The sequence below is a fragment of the Hemibagrus wyckioides genome, linkage group LG16 (genome assembly GCF_019097595.1).
Source record: "Hemibagrus wyckioides isolate EC202008001 linkage group LG16, SWU_Hwy_1.0, whole genome shotgun sequence".
NCBI classification, from domain to species: Eukaryota; Metazoa; Chordata; class Actinopteri; order Siluriformes; family Bagridae; genus Hemibagrus; species Hemibagrus wyckioides.
Genome location: NC_080725.1, coordinates 9,991,741 through 10,010,797, shown reverse-complemented (window position 1 = coordinate 10,010,797; position 19,057 = coordinate 9,991,741). Strand labels below are relative to the sequence as shown.

At 40.5% G+C, this 19,057-nt stretch overlaps 1 protein-coding gene across 12 annotated transcripts in view; it reads left to right on the top strand.

The window, feature by feature from the left end:
• Nucleotides 1-19,057, top strand: part of LOC131366687 (membrane-associated phosphatidylinositol transfer protein 2) — a 56,077-nt gene that overhangs the window by 19,633 nt on the left and 17,387 nt on the right. For all 12 annotated transcript variants that reach the window (XM_058411356.1, XM_058411357.1, XM_058411352.1 and 9 more), the window contains 3 exons: nt 11,169-11,383; nt 13,162-13,283; nt 17,657-17,890. In XM_058411356.1, the coding sequence (XP_058267339.1) occupies nt 11,169-11,383; nt 13,162-13,283; nt 17,657-17,890 (571 nt within the window). The remainder of the gene's footprint in view (nt 1-11,168; nt 11,384-13,161; nt 13,284-17,656; nt 17,891-19,057) is intronic.

Here is a 19,057-nt window from a genome sequence, read left to right as displayed (position 1 = left end):
CAAAGCCGTTATTCAACGTGTTGGGGTCTTTACTCTTTTTTTTTTTTTTTTTTTTTTTTAAGGTATTACCTTTCTGATTCATTGATGCATTTCTTTTTATTCTGCAGCACGTTTCTATGTGACGTTCAAATTCCGGGTAGTGAAATGGAATGCAAAGCGTTTGGGAAAAGGGGAGGGGAGGGGGAGCAAAAAAAGAGAATAAATAAGGAAGTCGAGCCGTCAGAACGAGCAGCAGAGTTCTCGCCTGCCGTCTTTTCTATCGCTACATCTCTCCTGCGCGCGTCCACCCTCCCCGCCACGCATGCACAGCGTCACAGCTGAGCTCCGGCTGCTATGGTTACGGGTGACATCAGCAAGAGCGTGGCACTCGCTGCAATCATTTGTTTGCAACGTGCGTGCGGCCATGTCGGGGAGGGGGAGAGAGACGAAGGGAGAGGTCGTGATGATGCAGGCACGTTGCCACGGCAACTTTTACTCCGCTGATTTTGTTACCCACCGCTAAAGACAAACTCCGGAGGCACACTGCAACGAGGTCAGCCGGATTTAGGAAGGAGGAGGAGGGCGGCTGGGAAAGAGGGGAAAAAAAAAAAAAATCCTCCTATAGATCAGCAGGATTCAGGAGGGAAATGAAGAATGGTTTCTTGAACAGCGGTGGAGATTTGCATTGTGCAGAAAATACTGATTTGTCTTGCTCTCGTTATGAGAGACGTATCCCTTTAACAAAGTTCTGGCTGAGTTTTAGATAAATGGCTGAAAGTTTCTCTATCGACATACACATTTCTCATTTTGGTGTGAGTCACCTAAACGCCATCCATCACTAGACTAAACGATTCGGATGTCTGCTGGGAAACCCAGCACCGATTTACCGAGTTACCCCTCGATTTTTATTTATTTACCTATTTATTTTAGGTTCAGGAACGACCAATAATGGAAACAGCAGCTCATTATTGTCCATCACTCCTGTCCTGACCTGGACATGGGGTTTTCGGTGTGTGCAGCCCTTCCCCTCCCACTTTCCTTTTATTAATATTTAATGGGGAAAAGTCATTATTGGGATGGGGAGGAATTGGCAGAGATAATGTGTGCTCTAGCTGTAAGTTAATTAAGGCTGAGTGGTGTCTCCACTCTCCACAGATTCTGGATAAGTGCTCTGAAATGAAGGAGCCAAAAGATGTATGGTGTCACAAATCACAAGTGATTTTGCATGTCAACTGGTTTCGCCTCTTTTTCATTCACTTGTTTCACATCTGTTGTGTGTGTGTGTGTGGTTTATTTTTTTATGCCAACAGACAGAATCCTGAATTGCTTGGTGTTGACAATTAATGCTTTTCTTATGCAGGGTGAATCTTAATGGAGTTGCCTTGTGGAGTGCATTATATGGCCACTAGAACCACTATTTGAAATTCAACCATAGGAAAAAAAACAGTTACAATAATAGAAGTGTTTTTAAACAAATGTTCTATATGGTGCCATCACACACACTAATGGTAAATACTTGTTTTGGACTGTGTCTCTGCGTCTGTCTGTGTCTGTGCTTGTGTGTCCGTTCAGCTCTGTGCATATGTATCCGTGTCTGGATATACATGTGTCCCCCTGTTTGTCTGTACCAACTGCGTCTGTGCGTCTCTGTGTGCTGTTTCCATATGTGTCCGTGTAGCTCTGTGTCTGTACATGTGTCCCTGTGCATCTGCACCAACATCTCATCATCGTCTCTGTGTCTTTGTATCTGTATGTCTCTGTGTCTCTGTGCCTCTGTTTCTCTGTGCCTTCATGCGTCTGTGTCTCCGTTTCTTTGTGTTTGTCTCTGTGTCTGTTTGTGTTAGTCTCTGTGCCTTCATGTCTCTGTTTCTTTGTGTTTGTGTCTCTGTCACTGTCCATTGGTTTCTTTATGTGCCTGTGTCTGTACCTCTGTGTCTCCATGCATCAGGTTCTTTGTGTCTGTTTCTCTGTGCATCAGTTTCTTTGTCTCTATGCATCACTTTCTTTATGTCTCTGTGTCTGTTTCTCTGTGCATCTGTTTCTGTGTGCATCTGTTTCTCTGTGCATCAGTTTCTTTGTCTCTATGCATCACTTTCTTTGTCTCTGCATCTGTTTCTGTGTGCATCTGTTTCTCTGTGCATCAGTTTCTTTGTGTCTGTTTCTCTGTGCATCAGTTTCTTTGTCTCTATGCATCACTTTCTTTGTCTGTGTCTGTTTCTGTGTGCATCAGTTTCTTTGTCTGTTTCTCTGTGCATCAGTTTCTTTATGTCTCTGTTTCTCTGTGCATCAGTTTCTTTGTCTGTTTCTGTGTGCATCAGTTTCTGTGTCTGTTTCTCTGTGCATCAGTTTCTGTCTGTTTCTCTGTGCATCAGTTTCTTTGTCTCTGTTTCTCTGTGCATCAGTTTCTTTGTCTGTTTCTGTGTGCATCAGTTTCTGTGTCTGTTTCTCTGTGCATCAGTTTCTGTGTCTGTTTCTCTGTGCATCAGTTTCTGTGTCTGTTTCTCTGTGCATCAGTTTCTGTGTCTGTTTCTCTGTGCATCAGTTTCTTTATGTCTCTGTTTCTCTGTGCATCAGTTTCTTTATGTCTCTGTTTCTCTGTGCATCAGTTTCTTTGTCTGTTTCTCTGTGCATCAGTTTCTGTGTCTGTTTCTCTGTGCATCAGTTTCTGTGTCTGTTTCTCTGTGCATCAGTTTCTTTGTCTCTGTTTCTCTGTGCATCAGTTTCTTTATGTCTCTGTTTCTCTGTGCATCAGTTTCTTTATGTCTCTGTTTCTCTGTGCATCAGTTTCTTTGTCTGTTTCTCTGTGCATCAGTTTCTGTGTCTGTTTCTCTGTGCATCTGTTTCTCTGTGCATCAGTTTCTTTGTGTCTGTTTCTCTGTGCATCAGTTTCTTTATGTCTCTGTTTCTCTGTGCATCAGTTTCTTTGTCTGTTTCTCTGTGCATCAGTTTCTGTGTCTGTTTCTCTGTGCATCAGTTTCTGTGTCTGTTTCTCTGTGCATCAGTTTCTGTGTCTGTTTCTCTGTGCATCAGTTTCTGTGTCTGTTTCTCTGTGCATCAGTTTCTGTGTCTGTTTCTCTGTGCATCAGTTTCTTTGTCTCTATGCATCACTTTCTTTATGTCTCTGTGTCTGTTTCTCTGTGCATCAGTTTCTTTGTCTCTATGCATCACTTTCTTTGTCTCTGTCTTTCTGTGTGCATCAGTTTCTTTGTCTGTTTCTCTGTGCATCAGTTTCTTTGTCTCTGTTTCTGTGTGCATCAGTTTCTTTGTCTGTTTCTGTGTGCATCAGTTTCTTTGTCTCTATGCATCACTTTCTTTATGTCTCTGTGTCTGTTTCTCTGTGCATCAGTTTCTTTGTCTCTATGCATCACTTTCTTTGTCTCTGTGTCTGTGTGCATCAGTTTCTTTGTCTGTTTGTGTGCATCAGTTTCTTTGTCTGTTTCTCTGTGCATCAGTTTCTTTCTGTTTCTGTGTGCATCTGTTTCTGTGTGCATCAGTTTCTTTGTCTCTATGCATCACTTTCTTTGTCTCTGTCTTTCTCTGTGCATCAGTTTCTTTGTCTCTATGCATCACTTTCTTTGTCTCTGTGTCTGTGTGCATCAGTTTCTTTGTCTGTTTGTGTGCATCAGTTTCTTTGTCTGTTTCTGTGTGCATCTGTTTGTGTGCATCAGTTTCTTTGTCTCTATGCATCACTTTCTTTGTCTCTGTGTCTTTCTCTGTGCATCAGTTTCTTTGTCTCTATGCATCACTTTCTTTGTCTCTGTGTCTGTGTGCATCAGTTTCTTTGTCTGTTTGTGTGCATCAGTTTCTTTGTCTGTTTCTGTGTGCATCTGTTTCTGTGTGCATCAGTTTCTTTCTGTCTGTTTCTCTGTGCATCAGTTTCTTTATGCCTCTGTTTCTCTGTGCATCAGTTTCTTTGTCTCTGTTTCTTTGTGCATCAGTTTCTTTGTCTCTGTTTCTCTGTGCATCAGTTTCTTTGTCTGTGTCTGTTTCTCTGTGCATCAGTTTCTTTGTCTCTGTTTCTGTGTGCATCAGTTTCTTTATGCCTCTGTTTCTCTGTGCATCAGTTTCTTTATGCCTCTGTTTCTCTGTGCATCAGTTTCTTTATGCCTCTGTTTCTCTGTGCATCAGTTTCTTTATGCCTCTGTTTCTCTGTGCATCAGTTTCTTTATGTCTGTTTCTTTGTGCATCAGTTTCTTTGTCTCTGTTTCTCTGTGCATCAGTTTCTTTATGTCTCTGTTTCTGTGTGCATCAGTTCCTTTATGCCTTTGTTTCTCTGTGCATCAGTTTCTTTATGCCTTGTTCTGAGTGCATCAGTTTCTTTATGTTCCTGTGCATCAGTTTCTTTATACATTCTTTGTGCATCCATTTCTATTGCTTTGTGGGTCTGTGTACAGTACTGGTTGTATCTTTGTCTCTGTGCCTGTGTGCATCTTTGCCTCTGTCCAGCAGCGTATTCGCATCTGATTAGAAGTGTAGCTGATAGAATTGATGAGTGTACAATGTAATCATCTAAATGTCTTGATTCACTTTATGTCTCTGTCTCACCACAGGACTGAGCAATCCAATGATCCCACCCAAGAATTATGTTTTCTGACTCTTTTGCACTAATTCAATCAAGGGGCAGTAAATGTTGGCCCACAAGGGTGGAGCTTTAATAAAATTGATTTTTTTGTTTGTTTGTTGTAATAGACAGATCATTAGCAGTGATGTATATTTGTGCGGCCAGCCGATGGTCTCGAGCAGGTTTTTTTACCGCACATATTTCTTATAGAAGATTTAATTCAAGGTTATGTTTAAATTGGTTTACTTCTTTTTTTTTTTTTTTTAATATGTATGTACTTTTTTGCTTTTTCCCCTAATTGTATCAATAATGTAGCTCATATTTCTATAACAAATGTCAAAATTTGGAAAATAGTATGTACGTAGAGAATAAGGATGCATTTGAATGTATGCTTTGAATTCAGATGTGTGTTTGTGTATGTGTTTTTGTTTGTCTTTGTGTGTGTGTTTTTGTTTGTCTTTGGGTGTGTTTTTGTTTGTCTTTGTGTGTTTTTGTTTCTTTGTGTGTGTGTTTGTTTGTCTTTGTGTGTGTGTTTTTGTTTGTCTTTGGGTGTGTGGTGTTCAAATTTGAGAAAAACATAACATTTATTTAAGTCGTAAGACTCGCTCCAGAGGGAGTTCGGAAATGTGGAGTGTGTTGCGCATCATTTTCTCAACTAACAGCAACCATGAGCAGTGACATCGTATTTGGCGTAGTTGGAAATTCAGTGTCATATAAACATTCAGCTTTCTCTATCAGAATGAATGTGATGTGTTAAAAAAATCTTTTGGATCCGAATGTCTGATGTTTACTACAGTTTCTGTTTAAATGACACATACAGAGTGTCAAACTCTGTGCCTCTGTTCAGCTCTCATCACAGTATAGACCAAACACGTGCATAAAGTGTGTGTGTGCGTGCGCGCGTGCAGAGGGCACAGACAGCAGCTCTCCCACGGCTGCTGTAGGGGGGATTGATGACGGCCTGGGCGGCGGGTGTCAGGCCTGATCTCAGCTGTCAGCACCGTAATGAAGTGCTGCTGAAGGAGAGCAATAGCAGACCTGTACACAGCAACACATCTCTCTATCTCTCTCTCTCTCTTTTTATCCATCTCTCTGTCTCTGCTACTCTTCCCTGCTGTGTGTCCACCACACCTGCCACATCTATGTGCTGACATCTCTCTCTCTCTCTCTCTGTGTCCCTCTTTCTCTGTCTGTCTGTCTGTCTCTCTCTCTTTCTCACTGTGTCCCTCTTTTTCTGTGTCTGTCTCTCTCTTTCTCTCTCTATCCATCTCTGTCTCTGTTACTCTTCCATGCTGTGTGTCCACCACACCTGCCATATCATATGTGCGTGTCCCTCTTTCTCTCTCTCTCTCTCTCTCCCTCTCTCTCCCTCTCTGCTCATTCCTATCCAGAAGAACATTAAAAAAAAAATCACGTGGACTGTAGCTGTGTTTCCATCCATGTATTTTTAGGTGAAGTTTGGGACGCCAGATTCGAAATGAAATCTGCCTTAAAGTATGAGCCATATTAAGGTGGTTTTATTTCTTTCTTATTTAATAAGACATGGTCGTAACCTACAACAGAAACATATTTATTTGCTGAATAAGTTCCTAGATGTCCATCATAAAAAGTCATGCGTGCCTTAACGAATCATGAAAAAGGATAATCACTAGGGATGCCACAATACTCAATATAATATTGAACCGTTCGGTACGACCTCCACGGTTCAATACGCGTATGTGAACCGCGTTTTTTCCTCAAAACAATAATAACCAGGCGGTTTTTAAAAAAATTTATTTATTTTTTTTTTTTAACCATGCGCTCTATTACTCTCTGCACCGCCTGTTTGTGTTTGCCTGTACTGTAGGTCTACGCGCCGAGACAGACGCCTCCCCGTGAGTAAATAGCCAATCAGTGAGCGCTAAAGTTAGGGGCGGTAACCATGCTTGTGATGCTGGTGTCAGATTTCACTCTAACCCTGGAGAGCGGTGAAGTGATACAGAAACACAAAGAAGCAGCGCCGTGATTCAGATCTGTGGTGTGGGGACATTTCACATTTGTTGTTGACCATGATGCCGATGAAACAAAAACTCTAAACAAAAAATGACTGTTTAAGCAGTGTTCCACACGAGTTACCTACTGACATGGAAATACTTCCAACATGACCACACATCTACAGCTCCATCACCCCACGATATCACTGTGTGGAAGCAGGAGGGCAGAGCAGGTAACACAGGCACCCAAAATCAACAGTCCCCTAACTGATTCCTCCCAGCATTCAGAGACAACTGGTTCCGAGAGACAGAAAAAATAATTATAATATAATAATCGCTAAGGATTTGCAGCCGTTTTCTGTGATCGGTGATGTGGGCTTTCAGCAACTTATAAAAGTGCTCGAACCGCATTACACACTACCGACACGTCCTTTTTTCCCGCCCTCTAAGAAAAAACACGCAAAAAAACGCTTTGGCTAAAGCACAAAGCCTTGCGCTAATAACAGATAGTTGGACCTCGCGGGTAACAGAGAGTTATCTCACTGTGACTGTTCATTACATAGCAGATTGGGAATAAAGAGCGCCGTCTAAACCCATCTCCTGTAATAGTCATACAATCTCACTTTTTTCAGTACACTTTCATTGTGTAAGTTGATTTTTGCATTTAAGTAAAATAAAGAGAATTGCAGCTAAAACCAGTTTTTTTTCTTCTTAACATGCTTACTGTTCCTGTCACCTAAGCAAAGAATAATGGAGAAAAAAAAAACCTTTAATTTGCCAAGCCAACCCAACCGAAAACCGTGGGTAAAACCGCAGTACGTATTGAACCGTGGGTTAACTGTATTGTTTCAACCCTAATAATCACCTCGGAAAAGTAACGCAACGGCAAAGCGGTTTTCTGTAAGAAACTGAGGCGCTGTGGATCGGTATAACTGGACTAACCAGCAGACCGATCCCACTGCACGGCAGCTGAAATGTTGTTTTTGTTTTTCTAAAATACCTGAGACAAAATCTGTCATCAAACACTTTGGCATTACCTCCCAGAACTTTGTTACGCAATTCCGTTCCGAAATATCAGCCATCCGCTTCCAATCCGGAGATAACAACTTCGGTTATGTTAATACTTTTGCATCAGTTTCTCCGGATTTGCTGATTTTGTTCACACACAAGCGTTGCTTTATTCACAAAAGTTTTATGGGATAATTCGTTTATTTTGCAGATTGGATGGAAACATGGCTACAGTGTGTCATGTCGCCGTCAGTCCTTAGCACTGGCGGTTGTTTTTATTAGCCGTATGTTCTGGCTTTGTAAGAAGCTTGCCCTGAGATTTATTTTATTCATGATGCTCTGGGCACTATTTATAATGCCAAAAAGGAAGCTATGATCCTTGATAAAAAAGTTCCCTGATAAAACATCTCATGGCATTTAAACAGCATCATTCAATTAAAAAATGATCATTAATCAGTATTGGTTTTTGGCAAACCGAATGCACATTCATTCTCAGACTCAACAATTTCTATTGAAGCATCTTTAATATTACTACAGTTTTAATTCTCAGGTATGCGCCTTATCCTTACGCACCCAAATGTTCCGCTTCAACTTCATCGGCTCTGTTGTCACTTCCGTTTATTCGATATCACAATCCCTTCTGCTCGGCATGCATTAACACTCTGTAATAAGTGGAGAGCCAGATATCTGTGCTGACATTTCACTCTGACACTTTGCCAAAAAAAACCCCAAGCTTTTTCGCTGTAGTAACTGATGGATCTCTCTGACATATACATTTAATAGTAGCTGTAACGTGAGCGGCGTCTGTTTTTAATCTGCCAGATGACATTTTGCTAATGCAGAGTAGTCGATGAGGCAGACTGGCTAACGTGTCCTTCATCTATCAGAAAAAGTTTTGTTTTAAAAAGACGATCAGTAATGGAGACGCGAAACTGTTTGGTGCTTGAACAGTGAGGGTTTTTTTTCTTTTCCCCCCGCCTAAATTTAATATTCATCTTTTAAAAAGAGCTTCTGTGCGTATAATCCGTTTTATTATCTCGCCTCAGTCTTTATTTATTCTGTGGTTAATATGAGGGTGCTGTGGGTGGCAGGATCTCCGCAACCTGTTCAAACCAGAAGGCGCTGGTATTCTGCGGCACAGTGGGCTTCTTCTTTCAGGGGAAAACAGACGGCGCTGCCACGCGAAGCCCTTTGCCTCGCTTTATTTCAAGGTTGCAACTTCTGACATATGCGGCTGCTTAGTTGCTAAAACCGAAAGGCAAGCCGTGATAATCCACGCTCAGGAACAAATCAGTCGCTGCATCAAAAAACACTCTGGAGGAAGCGCTCTGATGGCTGTAGAAACACAGCAGAATGAATTTTCAGAGAATTGTTGTGGAAACCTGTTGCCGTGCATGAGCGCCAAACTGGGTTTCTGTAGAAAGAACTGAGATCTTTGCAGCTCTCCGGTGGTGGTATTGGATTGTGCCGTGTACTTCTGAGGGGAAGCTTGTGTGTAAATATTTCAAGATTGATTTCTTGGATTAGGTGAAGATCATTTATGAAGATACTTTATTTATTTTGCATGTTTTGTAAATCCTTTTTACTTCTGGAGGACTTTTCCCATCCCTTGTAACATTGAGGAATTTGCATCTTTTGCCAAGGAGAACAGGCCAAAGCTGGAAAAAAAAAGCTTAGCTAGTTTTCAAAACGGAAATTGCCAACACCATCTTTCCAACAAAGTACTAATGTTACTCAATCGTGGTGCCTGAATAATTTTTCCTTTATCAGTCTTGTTCTTTATACGTATCTAAACATCTATGCATATGAATACAGAATTTTATTATTTTTCTTTAGACTTCGATCTGGAAGTATATCAGATAATAAAAAAAAAAAAAAAAAAAAGTCTCTGGATATTAATTTCTCCTCACTGTATTTAGCAAATTTGTGTCCTAGAAAGTCAAAAACTTAAAGAAACTCCTCTTACAAATCCGATCACATTTATTTCCTCACATAAACAAGCACACATGGTACAATGTTTAGTGAAATGCTGCAGAAACTACATGTCATAAAAAATGAATCAATAAGAATATAATAAATAATAAAAAATAAAATAAAAAAAATAATGACAAGTAATAAAATATCTAATAAAATAAAATTAAGTATCCATAACACCATGACATCAGAATTTTAATTCTGTTTATGAGTCACTTACAGAGCAAACCACCACCATCACCACCACCGCCATTCTCCAGATAATGCCATATCGACTGGCCTTCACCCGGCCCTGACCTACTTGGACACAGTTGTGTGTGTGAAAGCTGTAACTTTAATTCAGCATCCAGCACAACCACCACCATAGAGACAGTCTGTCTATCAGGGTTGAAGATCTCTCTCTCTCTCTCTCTCTTTCTCTGTCTGTCTCCCTCACAACTTTACTCCAGCAACACCTCATCAGCAATAATAAGGAATCAGTGTACAGTGAAGAGGGTTGCAAGGCTGAAGCAGAAGCAACACTTTGGCTCTCGGTCGATTGTTTGCTTCATAAGTGCATGTGGTGATCAGTGCCTTAATTTCAGTTCAGTTTTATTTTAACAATTGACATTGCCATAAAGCAGCATTACAGAGATATACAAACAGGAAATAAATAATACATTTTAAATTTATCCTTAACGAGAATGCCAGAGGCGACGGTGGCAATGGAAAAACTCCATGAGACGATATGAGGAAGGAACCGTAAGAGGAACCAGACCATTCTCATCTGTGTGACACCAGAGATTGCGTTTATAAATCATTTCCCGTTTAGAATGGGGTAGTATATGGTCACAAGTGCAATTGTGTAACCAGGAACTTTATTCTAGTTCAAACGTGAAGTTTTGAAGTGATCAGCTGTTCACTGATGGAGACTTGAGTGCAAAACTGTATCAGTGGCAGGCAGAAACCAGCCATTCACCAGTAATCTCATGTTTATCCTGGGCATCCTCAGCAGCAGTGAGCAGCCTCCAAGGGATGAGATGGCAACCAGAAGTACAGCGTCAAGATGGATCAGGCAGGTCCAGAGAGCAGAGGTCAGAATCATTGGTATGACCTGACACAGAGAGAGCGAGAGAGGGATTTTACAGTGGGATAGTAAACATCTCATCGTGTGGTATAGGATGTGATGCATCTTTAAACACAAAACCATGCAACCATTATTGCTGCATCTGCAAAAGCCTGGAGCGTTTTGGATAACCTCCAGCATCTAGGATAAAATACCTGCCATTTTGCAGAAGGTTCCAGAGTACTTCAGCCGTTACAGACAGATTGTGTAACAGCGTCTTCCCTGAGGCACACTCCTTAAGATAGCGTTGGTAAAACGCGACTGTTTGTTGATAATGTAAGGGTTATTACGGTGTAATGCTTTCACAGTGATTGGGTAGTAACCTTGTTGCTAATTTTTTCAAAATACTGATGGTGCATTTTCACCTTTTTTGTTTTTTATGCCTCATATCATATCAAAGTCTTTTTGTACTTTTATCATTTCACCATAAAATTAAGTATTATGTTATTAACGATTGATGTTTTGATGTAGACACGAATTTTCCTCAGTTTCTTTCTCAATAGGTTGTGTTCCTATCTCCCTATTTACGAATGGAAAGTTTGTGAAAATCTTTGACGTCTGCTTGCAGAAAAAGAGTCGAGAGGAGAGCGAGGGCGAGGGCAGTGGCGTGGAGATCCTGGAGAATCGACCCTACACGGACGGGCCCGGCGGCTCGGGACAGTACACACACAAAGTGTACCACATCGGGCAGCACATCCCCAGTTGGTTCCGCTCCATCCTGCCCAAAGCAGCTCTACGTGTGGAGGAGGAGTCCTGGAACGCATACCCTTTCACACGCACCCGGTGAGCATCATGCACCCGATTTCAAACTGTCGTCTAGTTTATTCAGAGACTGGTTGACATGATAACTGACATGGCTTGTTGGATGTATTACTAATACTGGGGTTAGTATTGACAATTCATTGTGCTTCACAGTATTGTCTAACTGCTTGTTCAACAGATACTTTCTCATTAAGCAGAATCCTCCTAATAAATACAAGTGTGTGTGTGTAAATAATGCATTTTAATGCCCAACATCTGCACTTTTATCCTCATTACAATATCAGGATGTATGAAAATACATGAAGCTGCAATTTGGAAATGCTCGTATGCAATCCAGCCGTCTAAACTAGCTTGTATTTGTTAGTGAGTGGGATTTCAATCCTGGTATCTCTTAAAATACGCCATAATAAGTATTTGATTTTATCAATCCATAACAGTAAAGTTAGCGCTCCAACAGAAAATTTCCAGGTACATTCACTGGTCATCTATTAATTTGCACATCCATTATAACATTTTGTAACAGTGTCTGATCTTTTATGTAGCACCTGAATTAGTTTTTAGTTTTTTTTTTAGTTTTTTATGTGTTAAGCAAGAACTAATTCAGAAACAGAAAAAGAATATTATCCTGAATGTGTGATTGTTGTTAACGGATTGGAAGCGAGGTGTTGACTAGGCCTGAAACGATTCCTCGAGTGACTCGAATACAAAAAATCATAGAAGCAAATTAGTTGCCTCAAAGCTTCGTTTAGTCGATTTACTGTAACTACACACACAGCACTGCGTTTCCCCACGGACCGTTATTACTGATGCGCAACCCGCTAAACTCGGGGAGAACACAGCAAGGGGCGAGAAGATTCAGGCCAAAGAAAACGTTTGGGATAATTTCAAACTAAAACAGACAGAAAACTCTGTACAGTGTGATTACTGTAAGATTGAAGTGGTGTACCATAACAGTACAAGTTCCATACTTCAATATCTCATTCGAAAACACACAGTCCCCACTTTAAGTCCACGGAGTCAACACAAGCTTCACTTCGCTTAAATCAATATGAACGTTCGCACTTAGCTTAAAACAATATGATTGCTAGTTGAAATTAAGGCCCATAAAAATGTATGTGGATCGTGGCTACATGTAGTGACTATTTAAGAGCATAAATCAGTATGGTGGCTAGTTATGATGTCCCTAATTTAGCTTTGTTTTGTGAAAGCCTAAGTGCGCACAAACACACACACACACACCAGTATGTAGAGAGACGTTTAAGAGGGCTTGTTCTCCAAATAACTCAAATTTCATGTTACAGAAAAATGTGTTAAGAAATTTGATGTGTACGGACTCTTGTTCTTGTTCCAAGTTACCTTCCTTTCCACTAATTTTTGCCTCGAACAAAAGTCTTGCAAGAAGACAGTAAAGGCTTATGTCCTGCTTGATACGTCAAAGTTAAGTTGGACAACAAAAATGCAATGTTTAGGTATTTATTATTATTATTATTATGTTTTAGGTTATACTATTTTTTACCTTCTTTTGAAGTAATTAATTTTTTTATTTATATATTTGTATTTGCATTTTGAATGTCAATTAAATGCACTAAATGGGTTTAGATTTTATTTAAATTTTTTTAAATAGGAAACAAGTTAGTTGTACATTTTAAGAGACCTGTTTGATTTTCTCTTGCATATTTAGTATTCCTTTTTTATAAAAAAAAAAAAAGTACTTCTTATCCGATTACTCGATTAATCGATGGAATAATTGAATATATATATATATATTCGTGTTGACTGTTCTGGTGCATGTCTTTCAGTTACACGTGTCCTTTTGTGGAAAAGTTCTCTATCGACATTGAGACGTACTATAAGCCTGATACGGGGAACCAGAACAATGTCTTCAATTTGTCTTCAGCAGAGAAAAGGCTGCGTGATATCGGTAAGCATCTTTCTGATGGTTATTTACTGATGGATATTTTCTATGCACGGTAAATGCATGTGCATTTTACTTGTGCGAGTTGTTCAGTTGCAGATGGAGCAGGCAAAGTGAGAGTCATCTAAGCACATCCTATCTTAACTGTGTATTAGACACGCATAATGAATGCACACCCATGATTTACACAGATATACACTGCAAACGTGTGAAGAACTTAGATTCAGTATCAAAGTTCGGGTTTGTAGAAAGTGAGACGTGAGCACATTCTCCTTTATAACCTTGTTATGTAATGACTTTTTTTTTTTTTTTTTTTTACACCACTTGACCGTTAAAATCTCTCGTGCCTCCGCACGCAGCTCATTTTTCAACACCTGGGCTCAGATGCATTCTGGGAAAAGGTTCTAGAGGCTGAGACGTAGGCAGACTGCAGGCGTAGCCTCTGCAGGGGGAAGCGCCCTGTGCTTGTTGCATAACTATGTCCATGGCCAAACTGTGCAGAGGGGACACCTAGTGGCCGTCTGCCAACTCTGATTCACCAGCACCAGGCTCTTTATTACTCTGGCAAGTGGGAGCAATAAAACAAGAGGTGAAAGATACAGAAAAGATGAAATAATAATAAAAATAAAAAAAAAGATAAAATACTCTGTAATGGAAGACTTGGAGCAGATATTTTTGGGGCTTTGATGTATAAGAAGGAAACAAATATGCCTTTTATTAACCGAATATTAAGTGAAGTAAAACTAGGACATATTACTTGAAATTTATATATATATACAGCGCCCTCCACAATTATTGGCACCCCTGGTTAGGATGTGTTTTTAGGTTTCTAATAAATTCATTTTTTATTGCAGAAGCATAATCTCACACTGAAAATTGTAGAAAAATCTAACCTTTAACCTATAAAATAAATGTAATTGAAGCATTTTTGTCATTTTTACTGTATTTAAAGTTGATCAGAGTATCCAGAAACTTTTAATTAATAATTCATGACTTCCTGTTTCACTGGGGAATAAATATGACGTGACACAGAGGCCTATTTCTCTTATCCGCTCTTCAACATGGGAAAGACAAGAGAACAACCCATGCAAGTAAGGCAGATGTGTCTCGACCTTCATAAGTCAGGCAATGGCTACAAGAAAATAGCCACTCGCCTAAACTTGCCCATATCTACAGAGGAATCATTAAGAAGTTTAAAACAACTGGAACAGTGACAAACAAGGCTGGACAAGAACCCAAGTTCATCTTGCCACCATGCACAGTGAGGAGGATGGTAAGAGAAGTGAAAAGAATCTCCAAAGCTCACTGTTAGAGAACTGCATCAAAGAGTGGCAACTTGGGGTCACAGTGTCTCCATAACAACCATCAGATGCTATCTACAAGCCAACAAGCTGTTTGGGAGGCATGCAAGGAAAAAGCCTTTTCTCACCTACAATCACAAACATCTGGAGTTTGCTAAGCGGTACTGAGACTTCAACTGCGACCGTGTGCTTTGGTCAGATGATGCTAAGATAGATCTTTTTGGCAACAAACACTCTAAGTAAGTCTGGCATAAAACAAAAGATGAGTATAGGGAAAAGCACCTCATGCCCACTGTGAAGTATGATGGAGGATCTGTGATGATCTGTGAAGGCCTGTTTCTCTTCCAAAGGCCCTGGGAACCTTGTCAGAGTGCATGGCATCATGAACTCTTTGATAAACGAGGACATTTTAAATCAAAACCTGATGGCCTCTTTCAGAAAGCTGAAGATGGGTCGTCATTGGGTCTTTCAGCAGGATAATGACCCAAAAACGTGGAAATCTACACAAAAATGGTTCAGCAGACACAAAATCAAGCTCCTTCCATGGCCAACATCAGGAAAGACCATGGAATTAGAAGATGTGTCCAAACTATATATACATACACACTACCAGTCAAAAGTTTGGACACATCTTCTAATTCCATGGTCTTTCCTGATGTTTATTTCTTTCTACATTGTAAAACAATGCTGAAGGCGGCCGAAATACACAAGAATGTCTGCTACTGATGCTCTGTAAAGCCTTCATAACGGCTCTAATCTGAGGTGCTGTTAATTGGTGATTTCTGAGGCTGGTAACTCTAAATGAACTTCATCCTTTACTGGGTTTTGCAAATATACTTGACAATACTGTTCTTGCAAGAACTATTGCAGAACACCTGACCTTCGTGTCTTAAAATAACAACTGACTGTTCTTTGTTGTTGTTACATATGGATTACTTAAGTCCATGTGTGTTATTTCATAGTTTTGAAATCTCCAGTATTGTTCTAGAATGTAGAAAATAAATCCCTAAACAAAAAACATTGAATTAAAAGGTGTGTCCAAACTTTTGACTGGTAGTGCGTGTGTATGTGTGTGTATATATATATATATATGTATATATATATATATATGTATATATATATATATATGTATATATATATATGGAAAATACACTATATTGCCAAAAGTATTCGCTCACCTGCCTTGACTCGCATATGAACTTAAGTGACATCCCATTCCTAAACCATAGGGTTCAATATGACGTCGGTCCACCCTTTGCAGCTATAACAGCTTCAACTCTTCTGGGAAGGCTGTCCACAAGGTTTAGGAGTGTGTTTATGGGAATTTTTGACCATTCTTCCAGAAGCGCATTTGTGAGGTCACACACTGATGTTGGACGAGAAGGCCTGGCTCTCAGTCTCCGCTCTAATTCATCCCAAAGGTGTTCTATCGGGTTGAGGTCAGGACTCTGTGCAGGCCAGTCAAGTTCCTCCACACCAGACTCTGTCATCCATGTCTTTATGGACCTTGCTTTGTGCACTGGTGCACAGTCATGTTGGAAGAGGAAGGGGCCAGCTCCAAACTGTTCCCACAAAGTTGGGAGCATGGAATTGTCCAAAATGTCTTGGTATGCTGAAGCATTCAGAGTTCCTTTCACTGGAACTAAGGGGCCAAGCCCAGCTCCTGAAAAACAACCCCACACCATAATCCCCCCTCCACCAAACTTTACACTTGGCACAATGCAGTCAGACAAGTACCGTTCTCCTGGCAACCGCCAAACCCAGACTCGTCCATCAGATTGCCAGATGGAGAAGCGCGATTCGTCACTCCAGAGAACGCGTCTCCACTGCTCTAGAGTCCAGTGGCGGCGTGCTTTACACCACTGCAGCCGACGCTTTGCATTGCACTTGGTGATGTATGGCTTGGATGCAGCTGCTCGGCCATGGAAACCCATTCCATGAAGCTCTCTGCGCACTGTTCTTGAGCTAATCTGAAGGCCACATGAAGTTTGGAGGTCTGTAGCGATTGAGTCTGCAGAAAGTTGGCGACTTCTTCGCACTATGCGCCTCAGCATCCGCTGACCCCGCTCCGTCAGTTTACGTGGCCTACCACTTCGTGGCTGAGTTGCTGTCGTTCCCAAACACTTCCACGTTCTTATAATACAGCTGACAGTTGACTGTGGAATATTTAGGAGCGAGGAAATTTCATGACTGGATTTGTTGCACAGGTGGCATCCTATCACAGTTCCACGCTGGAATTCACTGAGCTCCTGAGAGCGACCCATTCTTTCACAAATGTTTGTAAAAACAGTCTGCATGCCTAGGTGCTTGATTTTATACACCTGTGGCCATGGAAGTGATTGGAACACCTGATTCTGATTATTTGGATGGGTGAGCGAATACTTTTGGCAATATAGTGTATATGTATATATATATATAATTTTCCATTTGTCCTAAAGCAGCTTTGCTTACAATCTTTACCATGAATTTGTCTTGCTTTTTGACCATTTATAGTTACGTTTGTCACGTCCTGACGACTCGTCACATAAAACTTCACCACATTAAAGATTTAAGAGTTTATTGTTATACGTTCAGGAAACAGTCTGTGAATCTTCTGAATCCTCCCAGCAGCCTATGACATAAATTGTAAGTAAAAAAAAAGAGAGAAGACGTAAATTACCAAATTACTAGTAGTGCAAAATGCAAGAAACAAAGTTATGTGCATGTTATAGTGTACAGTCTGCAGTGTGCACATCAGCAAGTATGTGTTTTTCTCTGTAACAGCTCTATAAAAAATAGTTTGCCTAAGATTAGGTTGCTCTTCTGCCATAAAAGTCCCTGTGAATGAATGAGCTGTTACTATAGAAACAGTAATGTGCATTAATATAAATCTGTCATTTGAATTACACACTGTCAGAGCTACTGTTAGAGAAAATGTATCACTCTTCTGACTAATCGGATTCGAGAATAAAACAAGGATGTGGCATGAACTAAGACTAATGTTACACAAGCTACAGTGAATATTTGCTTTGTTCTGGATGGAGAAATGGTACTATTTGTGACATGTTTGTGCAATGACCAAATGTTCCTCTTTCCCAGATCCTATAGACATTGTGAAAGATGTTATTGCACCTCATGAGTACTTGGCTGAAGAGGATCCCAAGCTGTACAAGTCGGTGAAGACTCAGCGAGGCCCTCTGTCAGACAACTGGATTCAGGAGATTAGCCATAACCCGGGCAAGATGCCTGTCATGTGCGCCTACAAGCTGTGCAAAGTGGAGTTCCGCTACTGGGGCATGCAGTCCAAGATCGAGCGCTTCATTCACGACGTGGGTGCGTACAATCATCTGGAAATTTCCATAGGGAATCCTCAGAATACTTAGTCTGTGAATGTTGTGGGGGAGGACATTTGCTGAACTAATATTTCCTCAGCAGCCCAGCTGCTCTGATTTCAATTGCATGTGCTGTGATACAAGTGTGTGTGTGTGTGTTTTCAGCTTGGGTAAGTCACGTTATCTAGACAAGTGGGTGGGCAGCAGCTGTGAAGTGCTCTGCTAGGGCTAAGGAAGAGCGTGTTACTGGGACAGCCCTGGCTCTGTTGCCTTAATCATTAACCTGCTCTTAATGAAAGGTAGATTGATGCAGTGCCGCTCCACTGCAAATGAGGACATAAAGAACGAAGGAGAGAGACATAAGAGAAACAGAGAGCGAGACAGGGAATGAGAGTCATCTACCTTCCTCAGACAACATCAAGGCAGGATTAATTTCCTTCTCATGGGCTGCTGCCTGAGCTTTAATCATTTTCATTACTTCGATATCTTTGTGTTTATTGACTTCCATCGCCGTTAATTTATCAGGAGCCCTTTGACATTCCTCGTTTTTCCACCCACATATAATTCACTACATTGAACTGTTGAACTGAAGTGTCAGGCCAGTACTTACTCCAGAGCCATTTAGAGAGAAAACAGCTTGTGTTTGCTTTTCATATCCACTGTGCCGATTGGTGGATATGAAATATCCTAATTATGGAGATATTATTTTATCTGTTCTATCCATACACAGGACATCTTACTCAGAAACAAATAAGAAAAAGCAACTTTCTGTTGTCCAATAGATCAAATCTCTTGTTGAATAAAAAAGGGGAAATCGATAAAAGGCTGAAATCAAATTTAATTTTGCCGTTTAACAACCATTAAATGTACGCTAGTGATTGTAATAAGTGGTGGTGTTTATTTTCATAAATAAAGGTAAAGTGTGTGTTTTGAATGATCAGTGCTGGGAGCTGTCGCCTCCTCCACACATTCTGCAGGCAAGTGCTCGAGCCAATCACGAGAGATGGCAGCGTCAGGGTTTTCTATTTGTGACAGAACGTGAGCATTTTTGCCAACTACACTGATTCAAAGAAGTCTTAATATTTTGTGATCTTTGTGATTAAATCAGTAGTATTTTAGTGATTATTTAAGATTTATCACAGCATGGAAGACACAACTAATAGTTGTT